Here is a 26,877-nt window from a genome sequence, read left to right as displayed (position 1 = left end):
ACACTTCTTCATATTGTAGTGAACAAGAACACATAAGTGGGTACAATCGAATGTATTTGAATACAAAATTACAGAATGTCTTAGTAACATCTGAGAACCATACAGTAAATACTTCATTGTTCTTTCGTTTCCACACTAATCATTCACTGTTCTCCTTCCATTTTATTCGATCTTCTTAACCTTCTGTCTCTAGGTATATCCCTTTCGACTGATGATACATACTACTTATGTCTGTTGATATCAGTAGTACATACCACAATAGTAATAAAATAGTAAGTAAGTATATTTTAAAAACAGATTGAAGTAAATTAATTAAATTGGTAGGTAAACTAAATTTTTTCTCTAAGAAAAACTCATTTGAATGAGTTAAGTGTAAAGATGTATCGACTATATTCAATTTATACAAAAACCTTATTCACATGAAATGAAAAATGATATAACTCCTTGATCATTTTGTGAGTAGTTTTCGTGTAGACTTCGTACTTTGTCAGGACCTTACCGCTGGAGATGGAAATCCGTGAGATAAAATGAGATGCGCATTGTTACGGTCAACTCAACTTAACTTATATCCGAAAGTTCCAACAGTCGTTGAAAATTTATGATTCAAACTGAAGATTAAGTAGAGGTTAAAGTTAAAATAAGACTTCAATTCAAAATGGCGTATTACATAGACTGACAAATTTTAAGTTGTTGTAAACATTATTCTGTATTTGTATATGATGAATTTTAGTCAAAGTAAATGAAGTGTGATCAACAGCATTTATTACTTATTATCTTATCGTGTAACCCCTCTTAAGGTGTTCGCCACGTGCACAAAATCTGCAACCAACACAGTTATGGACTAACCTTGTAGAGTCGGTTGCTATGTCAAACCGACATAGCTTATTCTAGTTACCGGACAGGTCTACTTATTCATTGTTCTTGAGCCACAATTTTGATCTTGTTAATTATTCGCTTGTCGACGTAGACTATATTATTATGTAAGCGTATGTGTGTACATTTCCTATCTTACTCATCACATATCTGTAACTTATCTTTGTCTGACTATAAATATCGATTCGAGTTGGCTCACATGCCTTCTTCAATCCATTTTACTTCTCGCTCTCTTCTTTGCTTCCATCGCTTCGCCTCCCTAATTATCTGTTTAGATCAATGATTGTATGAAATATACTCATTTAAACTTCATTCTTGTATTTGACCCATTTAATCCCTTTATTCACTAACGTGATTTAAGTTGATGATTATATACGACTATTCACGGGATGTATATTTCGATAGCAATCATCCTATGGTTTAAATGGAGTAAGATAATGGGTCACTAAAACCTTTTCAATCACTGTCATATGCTATTCATCCTTTTGATATCTGGCTCTGGGCGGCTGTTTGGAAATACCTGTAGCTTTTTAATGATAGCATTGATTGTTCTCTAAGATTCAGCCCCGTACAACATAAATGCTTTAAATTTACTGCTGAATGGTTTAACTTTTGTCTGGGGTGATGATTGCCTTAAGTTCCAGATATTTTCCCATTGCATAAATCTTGTATTTTACTTCCAGTTTCATGTGTTCACATATACACCAAATCCTTCTTGCTTCCTAGGTACGTCATGACTTCTAACTTTCCCAAAGATTTACTATCATGAATGCTTTAGTTGATGTGCACTGAGTTTTACTACTGGATGTTGCTTAGATCTTCATGAATTGTATTTTCTATGTTCAAAGATGGAAACATATCCATTTTTAAAATGTTGCACAAAAATTAGGAAATCGTTTTCTCATTTCTGATTGGCTCATCTTGATATTCTAGTTTTACCTTATAAATCAATTACAAAACCAGATTGTTCTAATCATGAAATCTATTGACATTTATAAACTTTAATGTTTTGTTTGTTTGTCTGTTTTTTTTTTCTTTGGTATTTTATCTATTTGGCCATGTGATATCAGTCTAAATTGCAAGGAATTTGACCTTCGAATGTTTTGGTTGATGAATTCAATTTATAGAATGTTCTTTGACCTATCAGTTGTATGAAGATTATCGTAAAGGAAGTCCGTGAACTCAATGAATTAGGGGATATTTCTTGTTATAACTTTATTTCATCCATAATTTGATACTTACTTACTTTAGTATCAGAAAGGGTTTTGTGGAGATTGTAGTAATTTCAATAGTTGAGATTATCTAACGATGTCAATGTCTGACTTCAACTAATTCACAATATTGAGCGATTCATCCATCATTTTCTTCAGTAAGTTACTATTATATCATAACAGACTTAGTTGAACTCCACTATTCACTGCTTCTTAATAGAACCGTAGGAAATACCTCTTGAAGTCAGTCACTATTGAGCATATGTTGATTAGTATCAGAAGGGGGTTTGTAGAAATATATATCCTGTAGTTCTAGAGAGAAGCAGTGACCAGTGGAATTCAACCAGATCTGTTGTGAGATAGTAACTCACTGATGACAATGGTGGATGTGTCGCTCAATTTCGTGGATTAGTTGAAGTTAGACACCGTTGGATGCCGGCCAGCTCACTGGTCTAGTGGTTAAGCTTTGGCGCGTGAGACTGATAGGTCCTGAGTTGGAATTGCGCGAGACGTGGTCGTGGCTGCGCACTACTGGGGAGTCCCACAATAGTAAGAAATGGCCTTCCAATGACTCCAGGTTTCCTATAGTGGTCTAGCTTCAATTGACTCATGATCTCAACTATTGGATTTGCTTATTTTACTTACGACTTTTATTCCACGTGAAGGAACATAGGCCGCTTAACATCATTCTCCATCCAACCCCGTCGTGGATAATCATTATTAGTTCTTATTCATCCTTTTCATATCTGCTTCTATTTCTCGACGTAATGTGTTCATTTGCCTTCCACTTTTCCATTTCCCTTCAGGATTCCAATTTAGGGATTACCTCGTGATGCAATTTGATGATTTTCGAAATATATGTCCTAACCACTTTCAGCGTTATTTCCTAATTTCCTTCTCAGTCGGAACCTGGCTTGTTCTCTTCCATAGTAGACTATTGCTAATTCTATCCGGTCAATGGATATTGAGTATCTTCTGTAGACAACTATTTATAAATACTTGTAACTTGTTGATGATGGTTGTGGTAGTTCTCGAAGTCTCAGCTTCATACAGTAGAACTGTCTTGATATTCATGTAAAACACCATGTATAAAACTGATTATTTAGGGGGATTTATGAAAATTCCTACAAAAATAATGAGTGAATACTGTGTCTGTAGTTGCTAGGAGAAAATAATAATAAAACACGTAAAAAAAGTATTTTAATCCTGAGAAAAATATGTCAGTTTTACTACAAATTGTTTACTATCCATTGGGAAATGTAAAGTGATAAAGTGTTTTGGGAACTATTGTTTTTGTATACTCATTAAAGTAAAATATGCATGAGAAACTCAATTCAATTTAATTCTGTGTTTAGTGGAGATAAACTATAAAAAAGAGCTTGGTATTGTTTGACTTATATCTTCCCATTGAGGTTCAAGACTGCAATTGATCAGTCTGTTATTGGCATATGTGCATACTGTGCGTATGCCCCGATATAGCCTTAATCCACAAGCTTTTTGTAAGCGATGATGAGTCCCAGAGTGAACATCAACTCTAAGATGCAGGTACATCCAGCTGACGAGTCCCAAATAGGACGAAACGCACGTCCTGGATTCCACTGCTAGCCATTATCCATCATTGCTCATAAAAAAGAGCGCCTCAATATTCAGTGTTGTATTCAGAATGTATTTCTATTTATTAGATAGTTAAAGTCATAATAACCAAAATCACTTGAATGGTAATATGGTGTGTACTACTAATATCAATAGATATAAGTAGTATGTATCATCAATCGATAGTGGAATGTCTGGAGGCAGAAGATTAAGATGATCGAAGAGAATAGAACGAAAACAATGAATGATTAATGTGGAAATGAAAGAACAATGAAGTTTGAGACAATTCATTGACAGTTTGCAAATGGACTATTTACTGTACAGTCCTCAGATGTTACTAAGATTGTGTTCAAATGAATCTGATTCTTCCTACTTCAGTCCTCGTGCACTAGAGACGTAGCCATAGAAATACTGTAGTGAACAGAACAAGGGTGGGAACAATCGAGCGTGTTTAACATGAAATTACAGGACATGTTAACAAAATCTAACAATCATAAAGTAAATGCTTAATTTTCAAAATGTCCATCAATTGTCTCAAAATAACTCAGACTTCATTGTTCTTGCATTTTCATACAAATTGCATCCTATTTCCATTCTTTAATGTTCGATCCTCTTGTTTCTCTGCTGCCAGACCTTCTGTTCACGACTAACATCATATACTACTTATGTCAATATAAGTAGCACACACCACAATACTATTTATTAAGTTACGTTTCGTCCCATAATCTTGGTTTTATAGATTGTATAACTGTTGTTGTAATCCAGAATACAAATAAATGGAAAAAATATTAGATTATTATAACCAGCAATCGTAAAATGACATTCAAATAGGCTTTCAAACTCACCTCAGTCATCACTCTTATGAATTGCATGATTGTGGGTTGAGTTTAGAATATGTGAATGAATAGGAAATTTCTTAAATACGAAGATAGGATCTAACATGACTAGATCTATGGGATGACTAATAGCGGAAGACATTTCAAAAATGACAAACCGAGCCTGAATGATAAGGCAGAGATTTCGATTATTTAATTATGCCATATCTTCATAACGATGAATAAGTGTAAACATTATCTTGATGTGTACTATTATTATTTAAGTAAATTGTTATATTCAGATAAGAATAATGAATGGTAAATTTGGGGATCCATTTGTGGACCAATACTATACGTATATTTTTATCGTATAATTGTTATGTAACTAAACTGTTCATATTCAGGTCGCTCTTATTATAAGCTTTAATTTGACCCATAGACTATTACTATACGATTTGCCATTCATGAGTTATGGCCTGTCTATTAATTACCATCTCTCCCATTCACAGCCACATCTGGCTAATTCTTGTACAAATGTTATTGCATATTTTATTGGTACGTCAACGTCTGTCTGGTTGATATATAAACCGAGTATGTTTGAAATACATGATTCATATTGCAGAGGCTGAGATCGGTGTTCTGGACTTAAGTGGTTGGGCTAGACAGGAAGCTACACCAATTAGGACTCTAGGCTGCTCGCACGTATTTCATGCGTCACTCGTTCGATCGGTAATTCGCTACTCTCTGATTGGCGGTATCGTTGTGTTATACAATAAACAGGGCACATAAGCTCACAAGTTATAACATAAATAATCTCTAAATAAGCTCGAATCTTTTCAAGATTATTCATTTCTTCACTAAAATCACAAATTCATGACATTCTAGTCAAACAAATAACCTTTAGGTAGGTATCATCAATGGAGTTAGATGATGGATTAAATAGACTTACTGGAGAACTATAAACCACTATGTGTCAACTTATTTATTCAATACATGAGATTCCTGATGATCCTGAGTTTGATTTGTGATGGAATCGTGTCTTGTCTTTTAAATCGAAATTGTAGTGCTTTACTGAAGCTGTACTATTTAAAGGTTCTTTTCCATAGAAATTAGTAAAAGTTTCTATGATCTTAATTCTTACTACTGAGCTTTCTTCAATTAGTCTATATTACGTAATCTATTCTGTTTCCATGCCATTCTGTAATATTAAATCCATATGTAAATGAATGTTTAGACAAAGTTAGAAATAAGTATCATTTTGTTCATTTCATGAAGTGTATATTTTTTCTTTATTTACAGTCATATATGCAGTAAATACAATGGAAAACCGGTATGTTGTCCAGGTTGGAGAAATGGTATTGGAGCACCATGTATAATACGTGAGTTTATTTACTTTATCGTTTTCTTTTTTAAAATAAAAAAAAATGTGAATGAACATTACCTGTCTGATCAGATTGAGTCGATCTAAGCTAGATCACCATCAAACATTTGGAAACGCTGGACAACTGTTTCGTCTTAGATCCACTTATGATGAATTCAACTATTAAAATTACTACCATCTCCACAAATCTCCATTCTGATAATGATCATCATGTGCTCAGCAGTGACTAACTTCATGATGGATTTCATGAAATTCTAGAAGAGAAGCCTTAACCAATGGAGTTCAATCCGTATCGGTTATAGACAATTATTCACTTCAAACACTGGATAAAAGGTTGTGTAAGATCATGGATCGATTGAAGTTAGACATTAACACCATTGGATGCTGGCTCAGTGATCTAGAGGTTGAGTATTTGCGCATGAAACCTAAGATCCTAGATTTGAGTCACGCGTGCGGTACCATAAATGTGCAATGATTGAGGAGTCCCATACAATAACGGAATGAACGTCCAGTACTTCCAGGTTTTCACTAATGGCCTAACGTTTTTCTATTCATGGATTTAACTATTAAAAATAATTCAAAGTCATCATATTTGTCTGAAGATTTCAAAAACTTAGGTTGGGTTATAAGTTCGTGGCTGAACGGTAGTCCTTAACGTCTGTCAGTTTGTGATTAAACGATTATTAAATGAAATCAATATCTCGTGAATAGCCAGTGAATAAATCTACGAACTCAATGAATAAAAATCTACTTTTTGAAATCATGAACCAGTCTAATGTAGGAAACCCATGAGAACCTTTAAACACTGGAGGAACATTTCATGTCAGTATTAGACTCCTTACCAATGTGCACTCTCAACTTCTCATTCAATAATCAGACACAGGATCTTTGGTTTTATCTACGTACATTTAACCTCCAGACTATCGAGCTTGCATTAACGAAGTTAATCAAAGTTTATTCAATTTACTATACTGAACGATCATTTTCCTTTCTCTTTAGTGGATAAATATTTCATATTCAACATAATTCAGCTCCACTAGTCATACGTTCTCAAAAGAACTCCGGGGAATATGATAATTTTCAGAATGAGGTAGTGAAGATTGCTGGATTGTATTAAAACTGTAAACTAATCTTAGTTCAAATTCACTTGGTGTTGTTTTTATTTGTATCTTCCCATTGTTACTTAATGTTGCAATTGATCTGTCTCATGTTGGCATATGTGCATCCTGTGCGGATCGCCTCGACATAACCTATATCCATAAGCTTTTTAAGCAAAGATGGATAGTGATTAGCAAGTGGAGTCCAGTTTGACGCGCATTTCATCCTAATTGGGCCTCGTCAGTTGGATGATCCTGCATCCCACAGTTATTGTTCACTTCAGGACTCGAACCCAATACCGTTCACTAAAGCGCCGTCGCGTTATCCACTTAGCTACTGAGTCGTGATAGCCACTTGTTTGTGCAATGGGGTGAAGTTTAAATTCACTTGATCTTGTTTTATTTGTATCTTGCCACTGTTATTTGAAGCAAACGATACTGAGTTCGAGTCCTGGTGTGGATATCAATTCTGGGATGCAGTTACATCCAGCTGATGAGTCTGAAATAGGACGAAACGTGATTCAAACTGGATTACACTGCTGTTTTACTGTCCATCTTTACTAATCTTCTCTCACTTTTAATGTATTAAGATGAAATAAAGTTAATCTAATATAAGAATCAAGTTGTCTAATTCAAATTTATTGCTGAAAAAGTAAATCTGACTTTTTTTCTTCCACCTATGGAACTGATATTAACAAGTAGATTTACATAATTGTCTAATATGTAAATCATAAATTGGAAAACATGAATTTTATAAACGAATTATGGTAAAAACATGATACTCTTCTATTCTACTAACAAACAGCATTATATGAATGGAGAAAATACAAAAGAATAGAAACATGTTGCTTAAGACATTTCTTTATAGCTTTAGAAAGAAATCGACCAATATTTATATTGTGATTAGAGGAGGATCAATGAAGAATTTATAGTTCATCATAGTTTGAGCGCCTAAATGTTCTGGAATGGACAGAGGGTAGGGAAAGTTAGCTCTCCCTCTCGAAATGATCTCATATGGCCACGCATATACAGACACTAACAGAGAAGTCCTAATCACTGAATTACCACGACATTACTGTTGTTTACAAAATTAAGAGGATGGAAAGCGAATGTCTGGCACTTTAACTGGGTTGGTGGATATGAAGTATTTATCTGGGGGAGTTGAAAAACCTTGATTCCTAACCAACGGTGCACATTGGATTCAAGATTCTAAGGAAACAAATTTCGTATGAATCTATTGTTGATCACCAACTACCATAGGTGACGTTACTGCACTGTCTTGTGGATCAGATCGTTTAGGTTAAAGACTCCGTGTGTGGCTCCCTAAGAAAACCACGTGGTTCGGTCTGAGCACCCGGGTAATATCACAGCCCACACACAAATTAATTGACTTGTGTGGTTCATATGTATTCGGTGCCTCTGATTAATAGAATCCAGTCAGCACTAAACGATCAGATGCATATAACATTGGTCATTACTCAGTAATAAATTATACACAAATATCTTGGTCTTACAAAAGGATAGTCGTGAATAGAATAGTGTAATGGTAACAACTTAAATTGTGAAGCTGGATAAAATGTTTCTGAATCCTATAGGAAGTACTGTAATGAACAGTTGCTAAACTTTGAGGTAATATAAAGTGTTAGCTAGATGTCTTGTTGTAATTTTGTTGAGGACGTCAGATCCCCAGAACTCATTTGGAAAAGGTCCTAATTTTATTGTGACAATTTGAATTTTATGTTTTCGCACCAAGAGACGCTTTGTTGATCTACAGCTTATATTTGCCACTCGGAACTTTATTTATTTATTTATATTAACATATATATATTGATACAAGGAGGCACCAAATACATATGCGCCACACAAATCTCATTTGATATGTGTGAAGGCTGTGATACTCCCTGGGTGCCCAAACAGAAGCAGGCGGTTTACTTAGACAGTCGTACCCGGAACCTTCGACCTGAAGGTCTGATCCACAAGACAGTGGAGCATCGTAAGGAGATGCAGTCCCATGGAAGCCGGTGACAAACGATTGGTTCATGCTCCATTTTTTCACTCAGGATACTGAAGCCCATGTGCACCATTGGTTTGGAATCAGGGTTTTCCAACTAACTCCCTTAGGTGGGCTCTCCGTGTCCGCCAACCCGGTTCAAGAGCCGAACATTCGCTTTTCGTCCTCTCATTTTCGTAAACAACAGTAATGCCACGAGAAGGCAGTGATTAGGACTTCCCTGGCAGAGGCTATATACGCGTGGCCATTTGAGAGCATTTCGAGAGGGAGAACAGACTCTTCCCACTCTCGGCCGTACCAGGGCATTTTTAGGGCAGTAACTCGGGTGTTCCTGCTAGGAACTCTTTGACTGTCATTGGTTGATGAATTTTTTACGCTATTTTGTGGCTCCTTCAAGGGCGTTACTATGATTGTATAAATAAGCTTGATTTGTGTGGTTAGCTACCTCGTATTTTCTGGGTGCTTGTAGAATACATTCTCTACGCCTCATCAGGACTTCTTGATCTAGTTAGCAGGGCCGGAGAAAATGGATTAGAATAGCCTATCGTGTCACTGTATCTTTCACATTCCTTCCGTTTACCGAGTAAGGTGAACTCGTAATAGCATTCAAGCATATCAGATTTTCAATAATCCTTCAGTTGACGTTAGTTGGTCATAAAACTTAAGATCAGAATGAAAAAACTTCACAAACATCTATTTCAATAAGTAAAATTACTTAAAACCAAAATTCATTCACCATTAATTTATATCAATAGCTTATAACGATGACTTTTCAGTATGAAGTAGGATAATGACTGATTACTTCTCACTGACCTATGAAAGTCCTTTGGTTAACGTGTGATTCGATTGTCAATTGTGTAGTTTACACGAAATTACTCCACCGTGCACCATTGTCTTCAGTGAGCTGATATCTCACAACAGACTTGGTTGAACTCCACTGGTCAAAGCTTCTCACTAGAACTCCAGGAAATACCTCTTGAAGTCAGTCACTAATGAGCAGATGGTTATTATCAGAAGAGGGTTTTGTGGAGATTTTAGTAATTTCAATAGTTGAAATCATGAGATAGTTGCATTTTCATACAAATTGTATCCTGTTTCCATTCTTTACTAATTGATCATCTTGTCTCTCTGCTGCGCAGACATTCTGTTCTTGACTAACGTCATATACTAATTATGTCGATTTAAATAGCACACACCACAATACAACTACATTGGTAATATACTTTGATCAAAACAGAACTATTTACTTATTCTTAAATGTAATGAATAAATGTAAAATGATGAATGATACATTTAGATCAGCATATGAATAGTTTGATTTCAAATATTTCAACTATAGTGAACGAGAACACATATGGGGACAATCACAATGTTTGCATGATATCTCGATTGCTGTTGTCAAGATTTCCAAATGTTCTGACGTCAGAACAATCAGAATGTCTTATTAACATCTGATTTCATTGTTCTTTCGTTTCCATAACAATCATTCACTGTTCTCTTTTTCTTTTGTTTAATCTTCTTAACCATTTGCTGCCAGGTATTTCACTTTCGATTAGTGGTACATACTACTTATATCTGCCAATATCAGTAGTACACACCATACGACAAATGACAAAAATAAATTTTACAAAATAAATAAGTTCTTTTTCCCCAAGGGAAAAAAATTATCCAATCAGCTTAGGGGTAAAACACATCTGGTTTTTCTTTAAAATATCCATTGACATTTCAAGGAATTTCCTGACAGATGGAATGAAATTCATTCGGTAAATCATCAATTGACAACAAGCACTAATTTAGGAAAAAAAGTTGTTTTTTTTTCAATAGAATAAGCAAATCGAAAAAAAGAGAAGTTCCATATTTCGATTTACATTTTACTTATGATAAACGAAGCTGAAATACTTCATAACAACCAAGAAGTATGAAAGTCAAGGTGACACGATTTTATTACTCAATGTTATTTATGATTATTTGGATCATTGTTAAGGTAGATGACATCTTTTATTTATTTACTTACGCCTGTTACTCTCAATGGAGCATAGATTGCCGACCAGCATCCTCCAACCTACTGTGTCCTCGGCCTTCATTTCTAGTTCGAACCCATTCATGTTCATTCTTTGCATGTCTGTCTTCATTTCTCAGTGTATTGTGTTCTTTGGTATCCCTCTTCACCCCCCTTCGGTTCTGAGGATTCTAAGTGAGAGCCTGCCATGTGACGCAGTTGGTTGCTTTCCTCAATATATGTCCTATCCACTTCCAGCGCTTCGTCTCGATTTCTCACTCCGCTGCGATTCAGTTTGTTCTTTCCCATAGTAGGTTGTTGCTGATAGTATCTGGCCAATGGATCCGAAGTATTTTGTGTAGACAACTGTTATTAATAAACACTTGTACTTTCTGGATGATGGCTTTCGTAGTTCTCCAGGTTTCTGCTCCATACAGTAGAACTGTCTTGACATTTATATTGAAAATCCTGACCTTGGTGTTGGTTGACAGTTGCTTTGAGTTCCAGATGTTCCTCAGTTGTAAATATGCTGCTCTTGCTTTGCCGATCTGCGCCCTCACATCTGCATCAGATCCACCTTGTTCATCAATGATGCTGCCAAAATACGTAAAGGTTTTTACATCTTCCAAATCTTCTCCGTCAATTGTGATTGGATTGGTGCATTCTGTGTTTTATCGGAGAATCCTGCTTTTCCTTTTGTGTATATTGAGACCTACTGCTGCTGAGGCTGCTGCCACACTGTTCGTCTTCTCCTGCATTTGTTGTTGCGTTTGGGATAGAAGCGCCAGATCATCTGCGAAGTCTAGATCGTCCAACTGCATCTTAGATGTTCATTGTATCCCGTTCTTCCCTTCAGATGTTGACGTCTTCATGATCCAGTCGATCACCAGGAGAAAGAGGAAGAGTGAGAGTAAGCAACCTTGCCTAACACCGGTCTTCACTTTGAACGACTTTGTCAACTGTCCTCCATGCACGATTTTGCAGTGCAATCCATCATATGAGTTCTGTATGATATTGACTATCTTCTGAGGCATACCGTAGTGTCGAAGAAGTTTCCATAGTACGCACTCTCTTTAATCTTAATGTTGTCCACTCATCCGTTTCATGATGGATAAATATTGTTCTGAAAACAATCCTACTCAAAAATATCTAACATGCACAAGTCTTATTCTTCCACAGTCTACGATCCCCGACTTTAAGTCTACATAGAGTGGACTGCAGTGTAGTGAATTTATCTTTCGGTTGGGTGAGCGACATCTTGCTTACGTCACAAGTGACCAAGTTGGTAAACTCCAAATGATTCCAGTAAATCCGTGTCGAAACTTTGTCTGGAATGATTATGAAATTTTTATGTTTAAACTATCTAGTTCAAAATAAGATGATGATTGGAGGTAGTCGACAGGAAACCCTTGACCCAGGTTTTGTGCTACTTGGCACTCGTCAGCAAGGTGTACCTATAATCTTGAGATAACTGGTGCTCTCTGACGGATTCCATCCTGTATCACCAAACTTCACAGTCAGAGACGTTGCCACTGGGCTATCAGGGCCCTGACTGACCTCCTTTAGGACTAAGATGTAATCACATTTGACTGATCACCACCCAGTAGAAGATGATTCAAATGTATATTTCTAGACAAAATCCTAACTGTTTCAACATTGTAATCATTAATCTGCCTACTAGTTACCTCTCATTGTTAGCCAACACTTACTTAAATAAAAAAGAAGAAATAACTACCATTATTATCAGATCATTATTAATGGCTTATAAGTTTTACGTCAATACAAACTTAGAACAAGATCATTACGTAATAACCCTGAAACACATCACAATGTAATGAGAATATCTGATAACTTTAGATGGGAAAATGAAGTGTTTTCATCATTTAAAAAATTTTAGATATTCTGATATAAAATCACTAGTTTTAAGTTAAAAGTAAATGATACATTCTCTAACTAAACATACACATAACACCAATTGTTGTTGACATAAAGAAAAATGTTTCAGATTGAGATCATGAACTGATTGATGTTAGACCACCATAGGAAACCTGGAAGCACTGGATGACCGATTCGTCCTATTGTAGGACTCCTCAGTAGTGCGCATCCATGATTCCGCCTCGAGAGACTCGAACCCAGGACCTATCGTTTTCACACGCCAGAGCTTAACCATTAGACCAGTGAACTGGCCGGCATTCCAACAATGTTAATGTCTAACTTCAACTAATCCACGAAATTGAGTGACACATCCATCATTATCTTCAATGAGTTACTATTATATCATAAAAGATCTAGTTGAAATCCACTGGCCACTGCTTCTCAATAGAACAGTAAGAAATAACTCTTGAAGTCAGTCACTATTGAGCATATGTTGATTAATGTCAGAACGGCGTGTTTGTGAATATTATAGTAATTTCAATAGTTGAGATCATGAACCATATGAAGCTAGATCATCATGGAAAACCTGAAAGTAATGGATGATCGTTTTAGTTCTATTGAATGTATTACTGTAACTGAATACTGAATTGAATAACAAACAAAAGAACCAAGATACAAGTTAGATCCAATAACTTAAACTTAAATCTGTCATCAATTAGGTCATAATGTTAATTAGTTATTATCATGTGAGATAAAGTTAAATTTGTAACCATATGACATTAGAAAGTTTCTATACCTACCTTTCACATAATGAATAAAAGTTATATATTCGTATAAACCATTGAAAGATTATGGTAACAAAGATACATTCCTATGTATCCCTATGTAGCAAAGGTACAGTAAATATATTTCCTTTTTTAGTAAAACTATTTTATATTTGAATAAGTTACTATGGTATATTTAAAGGGTGGTGTATTATTATTATTTTTTTCGATGCCTGTTGACAAGATCTTTTCATTTGTGTAAATTATATTGCATTACTTTTTACATTCATACAAATTGATTATGTAACATTGTAATGGCTAGATTCCTCTATACCTTACTAACTTAGTTACGCTTATTACTCCTCTTGAAGGAACATAGGCCGCTCACTAGCATTCTCCATCCAACCCTGTCCTGGGCAATCCTTTGGGGCTCTTTCCACTTCTTATTCAACCTTTTCATATCTGATTCTATTTCTCGACGTAATGTGTTCTTTGGCCTTCCCCTTTTCCACTTCCCTTCAGGATTACAAGTTAAGGCTTGCCTCGCGATGCACTTTGATGGTTTGCATAATGTATATCCTATCCGTATCCACCGTCTTTTCCTAAACTCAGCAGGAGTTTGGTTCGTTCTCTCCCACAGAAGGCTGTTGCTGATGGTATCCGGCCAATGGATGTTGAGTATCTTGCGTAGGCAGCTATTTATAAATACTTGTACCTTCTTGATGATGGTTGCATTAGTTCTCCAAGTTTCAGCTCCGTACAGTAGAACTGCCTTGACGTTTGTATTGAAGATTCCTCTATATTGGACTCCAAGAAATAGTATCCTGTTAATTGAGTATTTAATGCAGACTGAATCTCCTAGTAGAATTATAGATGTAATCGAGATTATTCAAAAGCCTGAACATTAGTCATAGAGATAGTTTATTGGCAAAGATTAGTAAAATCAGCAAGCGTACACGAAGTAAACACACAGGGAAATCAAGATTGTGTGTGTGTGAGTGTTAAAAGTCCATATATATTTATGATTGTTAATCGAGTATGGAGAAATTATTGATTGTTTGTGTATTACCCCCATTGGGAGAATAGATTCAAGATCGATGTTGCAGAAATGTAGTCAATCAGATTCACATAGAAATTTACATAGTGGATTAACTGTCTAAATTACAGTGAGCAGATAAATAATACAATAGTTGAATGGGCTTACTATAACATGTCTGTAACACTAAAATCAGTCGACCTGAATGATACCCATATCTTAACTTTATCTACATAGTCGTGTTTCTTGATCAGCAATTCTTTTAACAATAGAAGTTTAAATAACAGAACTAATACTACTATACACAAGAATTTGATTCTAATTCAGGTAAAGTGGATCCTAGAACATCCTAGAACATTCGACTCACTTGTTATCGAAGTTCCTATGTAATGTTTGTGTTTAGTTAATCATGAAGTACGTTCACCATAGTTGTTTATTGACATCATTATTCTCATCATGATCAGCAATCAGAACCTAATCTCTAGTTGTAATTGTTAGAAGTATGACTACCAAGAGATGTATGATGCAGTCATTCGCATCACTACTGATAACCTCATCGTTAACCCCATTGTCCTTAGTAACACCCTTGTCATGCTGACCGTTGTTCGACATCAAAAGAACACTATCTAATTCGACCTTGAAATTGCGAATAACATAAGAACCACTTTGGAACCATTTCACTTTTCTATCTATACACATTGTATTACATGCAAATGCTTCGAGTGCTCACATCCGTTCTCTATTTTCATACTTGGCTACTTCAGTAATAAAATACAAAACCATCATTTTCTAAAAAGTGGTATGTTCCATTGCATATCGATCTGGAGAGAATATGAAGAGTGAAACATGGAATGTTTAGTCATACATTTCAACAGATACTCTCAGCATTTCACTGATAACGTTTGTTTTCATCAAAATTGACATGATGTAATACAATGTTTCCTTTCGGTTAAATTTAAACTTACGACAATGAAAACATTATCATTTGTACTAGTCAATACTCATCAGAAAAGCAAAGCTACAATCCTTAAGGGAACAGATAATTCCTGTAGAATTCATGAATCATTCAGCTTCAATGTCATAGACATGATCACCAAGTTATTCAGGTTACTTGATTTCAAAATTTAGTGCACATGAGGTTGGATCCCTTAAACTAGTGATCACAATGAAACTTAATTACAGGAATTCGATCATCACTAAAACACTAGACAAATTTTATATTTTATCAGAAGGGAGTTTTGTGGAGATTTTAGCAATTTCATAGTTGAATTCACAAGTTAATTGAAGCTAGGCAACTATGGGAAAGCTGGAAGCACTAGACAGCCGATTCATCCTAGTATAGGACTCCTTAGCAGTGCGCATCCACAATCCCGCCCGCAAGATTCAAACCCAGGACTTGCGAAAACTCAACCTCTAAACCATTAATTCAGCATTCAACGATACTTATATTTAACTTCAACCAATACACGAAATTACGCCATCATCCACCATTGTCTCACAACAGACCTGTTTGAACTCCATTGGTCATGATTTCTCACTAGAACTCTAACAAATACCTCTTGAAGTTTATCACTAGTGAAGACATGATAATTATTATCAAAAGAGGTTATTCTGGAGATTTTCGAACGAAATAAATGTCTATTGCCTCCAGATTTTTTATGGTGGTTTTACTTGAATTGTCTGATGAATTCAATTATTAAATCAGATGGGTTTTGTAGATATTATAGTAATTTCAATGGTTAAGATTATGAGTCAATTGAAGCTAGACCACCAGGGAAAACCTGGAAGAAATGGACGGCCGTTTCGTCCTATTGTGGGACTCCTCAGCAGTGCGCATCCACAACCTCGCCCCCTGCGAGATCCGAACCATTTATTTATTCATAATTAACCAATGTATTTTATATATTTTCAGTAAACAACTAATAGGAAACTATAACAGATTGAATCACCTTATAGTTAACCTACATGATCACTTATACTCAACATTATTCAAGTTTACATTGATGAAACTAATTATAAGACATGATTTTACAAAAGATAAAAACTTATCATGACTTCAATGTCTTATGTGAAACAGTGACATATTAATGAATATTGTTACTGTATCTACTTCTGTCATATTCTAGTTCTCGTTTTTCTCACCCCCCACGAAAAAAAAACAAAAAAAATTTTTTTTAATACCCGATACACTACATATTTGTTTAGGACTTATACTGAATATCCTTACGACGACGATGACACCACCACCACCAACAACAACAACAACAAATAACGAAAGGTAAATGTCAATGCTTAAAATAGTCTATTTCCCTCCAAATTAAATAAAGATGTTATAGATTAATTTTTTCTTTAAAAAAAAGCATTTTTTTTCCTGAAAACTTTAGTTGTCATGGTGACATTCTAAAAATGGTTACGTAATTAATTATGAAGGTATTATGCTAAGCAACTATTAGTAAGTAAGTAAGTAACTATATAAAAGAAAGTTTTGTTTGTTAAGTATTTCAAAGTGATAAGTTAGCAAATCGAACACAAAGACAAATCATTAAAATGTTGAGATTTTCACCGATACATATTCTACTTTTTCTTTCATGTCTCATATCAACTTGGCGCTCCAAATATTATGAAACTATTCGATAAAAATTGAAATGTTTGTTAATTTAGTTAATCTGATTGTGGTTTGTATTTGATGATGTGAATTCATAAATTAATGAAAGCTAGACCACCATGGAAAACGTGAAAGCACTAGATAGCTATTTCATTTTAATATGAAACTCTTCAGCAGTAAGCAAACACAATCCAGCATTCCAGTGGGATTCGAACGCAGGATCTATAGGTCTTGCGCGAATACTTAACCAATGTTGTTAATGTTTAACTTCAACCAATCCATAATCGTGGATACACATTGCTCAGGAGTCCCATACGAGGATGAAATGGCCGTCCAGTGCTTTTAGGTTTTTATGGTGGTCTAGCTTTAATTGACTCATGAATTCAACTATTAGATTACTACAATCTCGACAAAACCGCCTTGTGATATACATTAAGCTAACTGTTTGATGATTTGTCAGTTCATTCATAAATAAGGTGAGACTTCAATTTAGGGATGAGGCAATCATATTTGAGACTCTAGGTCTTGGATTTTTGTGTGAAATTCATTCATTCATTCATTTATATGGTTAACTGACATTTTGACATTATAACTGATGTCATTTCGTAATGAAAAATCCAACTATGATTCCTAAACCTTAATGTCCAACTGTTAACCCCAACCTCAATAACTGACATCAATCCATAATCCTCATTTAATCCTAGTAAGTAAACGGAAATTCTCAAGGCATTACTTAAACATAGTGTATCGAATCGATTGTACACTTCAAGACATCCAGGTTGTACATGGTTAAGTTGGTTTCTAAGCTAATAATCATTGAATGATCTCTCTTGTGAAATAAGTTGCCAACTATTGTTTTATTCAAATTTTTCTCTCTATTGAAAAAATAGCTGTTTGTGCCGGTAATTGTGGTGAACGTGGTGAATGTATCAAACCAAACACTTGTATTTGTTCTGATCGACGTCTTCGTTTCAGTTGTAAAGAAGAGGATATTGATGAAGAATCAGATACAATGCAACTTGATCAAGCTGAAAGTGAGTCTATTTTACATGCTTATACTTATAAATACACTGAATGATGAAGTCAATAGTTTGTTTGATGGCTACTATTCTACAGAATTACTTACTTACTTAAGCCTGTTACTCCTCGTGAAGGAACATAGACTACTCACCAGCATTCTCCATTCAACGTCGTCCTGGGCAATCCTTTCCAGCTCCTTCCAGTTGTAATTCATCCTTTTCATATCTGCTTCTATTATCCGACGTAATGTGTTCTTTGGCCTTCCTCTTTTCCGCTTCCCTTCAGGATTCCAAGTTAGGACTTGCCTCGTCAGGCAGTTTGATGATTTGCGTAATGTATGTTCTATCCATTTCCATCGTCTTTTCCTAATTTCCTCTTCAGCTGGAAGCTGGTTTGTTCTCTCCCACAGAAGGCTGTTGCTGATGGTATCCGGCCAATGGATGTTGAGCATCCTGCGTAGATAGCTATTTATAAATACTTGTACCTTCTAGATGGTGGTTGTTGTAGTTCTCCAAGTTTCATCTCCATACAGTAGAACTGCCTTGACGTTCGTATTGAAGATTCTCACTTTGATATTGGTTGAAAGTTGTTTTGAGTTCTACATGTTCTTCAATTGTAGGAATGCTATCTTTGGTTTGCCAATCCTCGTCTTTACATCTGTATCTGATTCCGCTTTTTCATACTTTTCACATTACATGTTATATTCATTAGACAGATCTCAACTTAAACAAAGTATAAGCGTTAAGTTTAGTTAGTCTATCAGGCAGTGGCAAGATATTCGTGACCGCTTTCGATTATCAGATATTGGTTATGATTGTTCTCTTTCATCTAAATAAGAAGTTTGTACTTTTTGGTACCATATGACAAAATAGTTGATGACTTCATGAATTATGGCTTCCTTGAAACTTCTTATAATTATGCAGTTTAGTCATTCTTGTGATATATGACCGATATTCATGTCTGTTTATCTTGACTATTGAAAAGAATTGGATATTGATTTCCTGAATGCATTTAGTAAAGGATGGATTCCTTAAAGCAAATGAATGTTATGCTGACTACCGTTATGAATACTGCTACTACAGTAGTGAATGAGAACACAAGTGAGGACGACTAACTTAGTTTAGTACATAATTATAGAATTTCCGGGTAAAATATGAAGACCATACATTGAATAATTCATCTGCGATATTCCATCTTTTGCTTTTTTTCCAGATTCTTTATGATCCTGTCAAGTCATAATTCCTTTCTATTTCTGTTTCTGTTTACTTCAAGTTCATCCTTTTATATGACTACTAATACTACAACATCTGCTATTACCGTTGTTACTACTCACCTTGATAATTGTTTTCGGCACTTCTAATACCTCTATCCTTAATACCATTACTACAATTTCTACTGCTACCACCTCGACAATTAACCTTACCTCAGTTTCTGCTGATTACATCAATACTATTATCATGGATACCATAAAACTGATTTACTTAAACGCATTATTTCTTATGAAAGTAATTTATTCAAGCATTGCTAATAAACATCTGTGTAGTTGACCATATGTTAGTTTTAGAAAGAAAATGTGTTTTGTGTAAGTTATAAACTACTCCAATGATAATTACATCATCAAAACTTGTTATACAGTGTAGAAACTTTCTTGTTGTTTCTATGGAAGATACATGTTATAAAATAATCACTATTAGAATATATATATATATATATATATATATATATATATATATATATATATATATCATGCAATTGCCCTGGACAGGGTTGGATGGAGAGTGCTGGTGGATGGCTTATACTCCTCCACGACGAGTAACAAGTGTAAGTAAGTAAGTATATTCGTAAAAGCTAAATGATCAGTCTAATTCACAAATGATATTGTAATGAACGAGAACACAGTCGGGAAAACCAAATGTATTCGGAAACGGAAATTACAGAATCTCTTAATAAAATCTAAGAACCATACAGTAAATAGTTCATTTGCAAAATGTTAATCAGTTGTCTTGAACTTGAATCTTTTTTTTGAAAACATCAGTCAATCGTCTCAGACTTCATTGTTCTTGCATTTTCATATCAACTACTTTGTGTTCCAGTTCTTCCTTCTCGAACTTTTGCTGCCAGACATTCTAATTCTGATTATAGTTATATACTAATCATGTCGATATAAGTAGCACACACCACAATATCAGTTAGGAAAAAGAGAAAAAGACCGACACACAGCCATAAATTTCTGAAAAGATACTTCTTTCTAGTTTAAGAGTACTTGGTCGATAGATTTGGATCATCATTATAGACTGGATCATTATAGACTTGATCACTACTACTAAACGATCAATCAATGTGAAAGTTTCAGTTAACCTAGAAGTCAATTACTATTTGATTACCTGAGTAGTAACGTTTCATATCATTAAAAATAGATGATGCAGTTCACCCGAGATCCTAGGTAGGCGTTGTTAATGAGTGTAAATAATCACGAAATCAAGGTTTAGGTTTGCTTGTATGATCACTTCAAATCATCTTATGTCAAAATCACACAACAGACTGAAACGATAACTTGCTGTTCTATTATCAGCTATTATTCCATCGAGTCACGGTCTTACAATTCATAAAGATTAGATTTTTATTATCTGTATAACGTAATGACACCGCCGATTAGAGCGTAATGACTTGTCGACTGGACCGATGACGTGTAAAACAAGTACGAGCAGTCTAGAGTCCTTATCTGTCCTGCTTCCTTCCTAGCCCTGCCTGTGAGGTCCAGAACACCAATTTCAGCCTCCGAGATATGAATCATGTATTACAAACATATATGGTTTATATAAAAACCAAACAGACCACATCGCATCATAAAATAGAAAATAACATTTATGCAAGATCTAGCAAATGTGGCTGTGAATATGGGAGACCGTAATTCATAGACTGAGCAAAACTTAAGAATGGTAAAGCTAGAACAAACATTGATGCAGAATAATATGAGTTCATCGTATTTCGCCGTTTCCCATCAGCTGCTTACAACCAAATGTGTATTAGGATTTTACATTGAGGTAGGAAACAGTATGCAGTAATTGACGTAAGTGGAAAAGACTTGTAGCTCAGATGGATGATGTTGATGGAGTTTTGTTCTCTGAGGTGGATGGTTTGGTCGACCAATATATATATAGTGGACTTCACGAAGGATGTTATAGTTGAGAGGCTACAACATATGGGAATACTGAGTTCATTTATTTGTGTGTGCGATGTTTAAACGGCTGCTGGACATTGTGCACATTGTAGTGGCGATTATGCATTTTGATGTAATATATGTTGGAGGAAAACGTCTGCTAGAACGGAGACATTTTTTGCTCGATCCTGATTAACATTAAGACAGATTATGATAATTGTTGCAAACTAAATGAAAAGAAGCACCAGTAAAACTGACAGCAACCTTTGCAGATGTTACTGAAGTATCGGCGGTTCAATGGTGTCAGTACTGCCGAAATATATGTACAACAAAAATGTCAAGCTTCAATCAGTCATTTGTAGGGACCGACGAAACGGTCGTTAGAAAACTCAAATTCAATAGAGAAAGAAGTGCTGGGTAAGTAGAAATTCCTTAAGTATACTTGGCAAGTCTTTGGCACATATGATGGATCATCTCAAAAGGAACACTTCCAGCACGTCAGAAACCGACAAGCTACAATGATAATACCAACTATACAACAGTAGTGCAACCGGGTAGCTCAATATAAACGGATGACTTGAATGCATATAGATGCCTATCTAGACTTGGTTCCGTGCATCGTATCTCCGTTCACAAGTGGCGTTTTGCAGACGTAAACACGGAAGTACATTCCAACTATATAGAAGCGACGTAGTCCAGGATGAATGTTTTCCGACCTTACCACGCCTCTGCCTGGAGTCCCTTCGGGGGCTACTGCCGGTCCCAATCCCGGATAAAGGAGGAGGGTTGGGCATGAGGTTAGCGTCCCCATCCCGTAGAAAACTAACTCGCTAAAAAACGCTAACCAGAAAATTATTCAAACCACTCCTCCAGACGTCAACTGTTATAGAGTCACATGGATGAGTTCCTGTACCATATGCATTACATGTTCAGAACTACAGCGTATCTTTCTAATCTTGAAAAGTTTTTAAACCATGTTAAAGAAGCGTATCCACTCTAATCTCTTGGATTTGTATAATATATTATTACTCCGTACCGACTTTTCTGACTGGCTGAGAATTCTCAAGGTCACTCAAGACTCGTTCAAGTGTCATCCATCAATAACAGTCTCACGGAAAGGGTTAGATAAATGATTTGTTTAGTTGGAATAATTGATCTTTGGCTAACAGTGGAATCTAGTACGTTCATCTGGTGCTGTTTCGGACTCATTAGTTAAATGTACTTGCATCACAATATTAAGGCTAACATTTGGAATGGGATTACATGTCTTTCATTTTAGGTTCCAACTGTAGATCGATTGTTTTCTGAAAGTCACGCAGGATTTGTATAAAAGTCATCCACAAATTATATAGTCTCAACAATAACTTGATTTCATTGTTTAGTGTAACTCATTCACTTCAGTTTGCAGTCAAAAGTAAACCAAACATGATGTCAACGAATCTATAGATAATTGGTAACAGTTTTTTTATTTAAATAGTTTCCAGGACACAAAACAGTACAGTGGTAGTTGAAAACAGTTGACAGGAAACCCTGAATCCAATTTTCGTGATATCTGACACTCGTCAGCAAAGTTCAAGTGGTTCAAATGGTTGCGGACGGAATGGTAGAATCCTTCGCCCAATGAGCTTCTATGTCTAGTAGCAATGGATCACCAATACCTCCAGGCAGGAACCTAGGTATTTTAACCATAAAAGAAGAAAAATAAATCGGTGAAACATGCTAAGATACTATCCTTAGTCCTTAAGAATATCTCAAGTTTTCTCTTAAAAGACTCCTGAGCTAGCTCAGACAGCAGCAAATTCCAGCACTTGACTACTCTTAACTAGTAGCAGTTATGTCTACAGTCGATTCTGCTGAGTTGTGTCCCCAGTTTCTGGCCATTACCCCTTAGGTTTGTGTTGGAGCTAAACGTAAGTACGTGTTTGAGTGGGTGTTCAGAAGCGTTAAAGATGCTGTAAGCCATTAGAAGGTCATCTCTAAGACGCCTGTATTCTAACGGGTAAGGGTTCAGTGATTGGAGGCGCTCTTCATAAGGCTTGGACTTGAGTCCCCGAATCGATTTCGTGACTAGCCGTTGGATACGTTCCAGAATTTCCTTTTCCTTTGAAGTGAAGGAGGAAGTACTATATCTCCGTACTCTAAATGGGGACGCATAAAACTGTTGAAGGTTATATGGAAAGCCGTTCCGTCAAACTGGCCAGAAATGCACTTCAATATTACCAGTAAAACGTTTGTTCGAAAGGCATTTTTGTCAAAGTCAACGTAAGACTTCAAATCATAGGGCTGTAGCACTCCTTAATCTTTTTCAACTTAGGATACTTCTAGAGGGGAGTTGTCTAAGTTGTAGCTGTAGTCTAGAACATGTCTCAGATGGACTACTTTACACTTTGAAGTGTTAAAGGTAAGTCCTTTATCATCTGACCAACTTTGAATTCGAGTCGGATCCTCCTGAAGTGCCAGTATATCCTCTTGTTTGCGTATCTCTCTCTCTTTCCGAAATTTCACATCATCAGCAAAAACTATCAAGACAGAGGATACCTGTTGTGGCAGATCATTTATATAAATCAAGAAAACAAAAGGCACTAGTACTGAACCTTGAAGAAACCCACTAAGTGATTATTACAAATTAGTTTCTATCCGCCAAAAATTAGTTTCAACTACTTAGTTTCCATGTGCTTTTGTTATTTCGATTATAAGCAACCATTTTTGACAAAAATTCTACGTTTTTTTCTAGTGAATTATCATCAAAAATATCAATTTTTCTTTATTTTTTTTTTGAAAAAAAACAAACAACCGAAATATCGAAAAAAGTTTTTCATTTTTAGATTTTTCTCTTTTTTTTGTTGTTTTGCTTAACCTTTAAATAACTTCACACTAAAAGCTCATCAGCTGACTTTGACAAAAATTTTTGTTGTTGTTGTTCTTTCATTGTAAAATTCATTTGGTTGCAATATTCTTTCTATCTAATGTAAATGAACCAAAAGATTATGATGAAACATATTCATTTGGTATTGTCCTAGATGGTGGTTGGAGAAGGTAGTCAGCAGGAAACCCTGGACCCAGGTTTCGTGCTACTTGGCACTCGTCAGCAAGGTGTACCTGTAATCTTGAGGAAACTGGTGCTCTCTGACGGATTCCATCCCGTGTCAACCAGCTTCACAGCCAGAGACGTTACCACTGAGCTATCCGAGCCGCGACCAACCTCCTGTAGGACTGAGATGTAATCACAGTTGATTGATCACAGGGTGGTGACCAATGTCATGTGTGTCGAGTCCTTGCTGACGAGTGCCAAGTAGCATGAAACCCGGGTCCGGGGTTTCCTGTCGACTACCTTCAACTACCATCTAATCTCATAATAGTGCACACAGTGTCGAGTCATTTAGACTGGTGGCCACATTGCATCATGGTCGATAGCATTCGATCTGCACTAATAATAAGGACTTGACACACATGACATTAGTCACCACCCAGTGATCAATCAATTGTGATTTGGTATTGTTTTACTTGTATCTTCCTTTCACGGATGTTTAGGATTACAATTGAACAGTTTCATATTGGCATATATGCATCCTGTGTGGATTGACTTGATATAGCCTTAATTTGTAAGCTTTTTTAAATAAAGATGGATAATGGTTAGAAGTGGAATTTACTTTGACGCACGTTTCATCCTATGTGGGACTCATCAGTTGAATATATTCGCATCTCAAAGTTGATATTCACTCTCGGACTCGAACTCAAATACTATTCATTTTAAACATCATCGTATTATCCACTTAACTACTAAATCCTGATAGTCAATTGTTTGTGCAATGGGATGAAGTTTTAAATTCACGTAGTATTGTTAACTTGAATCTTCCCATTGATAATTAGAACTTCAATTGATCAGTCTCTTATTGGCATATGTACATCCGATGTGGATTGACTAGATATTATTTTAAGTGACAATCATTCTAAGCAAAGATGGTTTAGTGGCTAGAAGTGGAATCCAGGATGCGCGTTTCGTCCTATTTAAGACTCTTCAGCTGGATGTACCTGCATCTCAGACTTGATGTTCACTTTGGGACTCGAAACCAATACCATTCGCTCTAGATGCTATCGCGTTATCACAACTTATAATGCTTGTGAATTAAGGCCATATCGAAGCAATATGCACACTATGCACATATGCCAATAAGATAATGATCAAATGTAGTCCTAATCAACAGTAGGAAGGTTCAAGTAAACAGTATCAAGTAAAATTAAACCTCATCTCATTGTACAAGGAAGTGATTATCAGGACACAGTAGCTAAGTGAATAACACGATGACTATTAAAGCGAACGAAACTGGGTTCGAATTTCAGAGTAAACATTAACTCTGAGGTGCAGCTGCATCCAACTGACAAGTCCTAAATTGGACGAAACGTTTGTATTGAATTCCACTGCTAACCATTATCCACCTTTGCTTATAATCTTTATTATTATAGTTGTTTTATTTTCACTGGAATATATTCCTAAGTATTTCCGGTTAGCGTTTTTTAGAGAGTTAGTTTTCTACGGGATGGGGTCACTAACCCCATGCCCAACCCTCCTCCTTTATCCGGGTTTGGGATCGACAGTATCCCGAGTGGGGCTCCAGGAGGAGATAAATATTTCCGCCTAATTGGATTAAATAAGTACATACATTCAATAATAAACATTTATTTAAAGAATTCAATATTCATTATGATTAAAGAATCCAATGAAACTAATTTTTGACAATTTTTTAATATTGACGAGTATTCATATAGAATATCAACTTATCTCACCGAAGAATGTCTTTTTAGAATCTGGTTTATTCTCTATAAAGAGCTTGAATCTTATCATTTAAACAATATTTTCAATAGTTAAGATCATAAGCCAACTGAAGCTAGACCACCATAGAAAATAAGGAAGAGCTGGATGGCCGTTTCGTCCTATTGTAGGACTGCTCATGAGTGCGCATTCACGATCCCGCCTCACGAGATACGAACCCAGGACCTATCGGTCTCTCGCGCAAGCGCTTAAACATTAGAACACTGAGCCGGCATCCAGCGGTGTTAATGTTTAATTTCAAATAATCTACGAAATTCAGCGACACATTCACTATTTTTTCAGTGAGTTATTACCTCACACCAGACGCGGTTGAACTCCACTCGTCACTGGATTTTGTATAGATTTTTAAATTTCTCTAGTTTACTGGAGTTCTAATATGATAATACTTCTAGTAGAGGTTAGTAATTGTGGATATGAGATAATTACCTACCACAACTGGAATCAGAATATTTCTTAAATTGATTGAAGTTAGACTATTGGATCTAGGCTCTACAGCTTGAGAAGTTATGAGGTCTCTGAAAGATCCAAAGATTCTGTATTCGTTATTGATGAGATAATAGATGCTGACTGCAGAGGATTTATAATATAACTCCAGTTGCATAAGTA

At 35.7% G+C, this 26,877-nt stretch overlaps 1 protein-coding gene across 1 annotated transcript in view; it reads left to right on the top strand.

The window, feature by feature from the left end:
* Positions 1-26,877, top strand: part of FBN3 (Fibrillin-3) — a 109,239-nt gene that overhangs the window by 16,557 nt on the left and 65,805 nt on the right. The window contains exons 2-3 of the mRNA XM_051214009.1: positions 5,792-5,871; positions 18,151-18,294. Of these exons, the coding sequence (XP_051070034.1) occupies positions 5,792-5,871; positions 18,151-18,294 (224 nt within the window). The remainder of the gene's footprint in view (positions 1-5,791; positions 5,872-18,150; positions 18,295-26,877) is intronic.

This window comes from Schistosoma haematobium, chromosome 3, assembly GCF_000699445.3.
Source record: "Schistosoma haematobium chromosome 3, whole genome shotgun sequence".
NCBI lineage: Eukaryota > Metazoa > Platyhelminthes > Trematoda > Strigeidida > Schistosomatidae > Schistosoma > Schistosoma haematobium.
The sequence above is the reverse complement of the archived record's forward strand: the minus strand, read 5'-3'. Positions and strand labels throughout refer to the sequence as shown.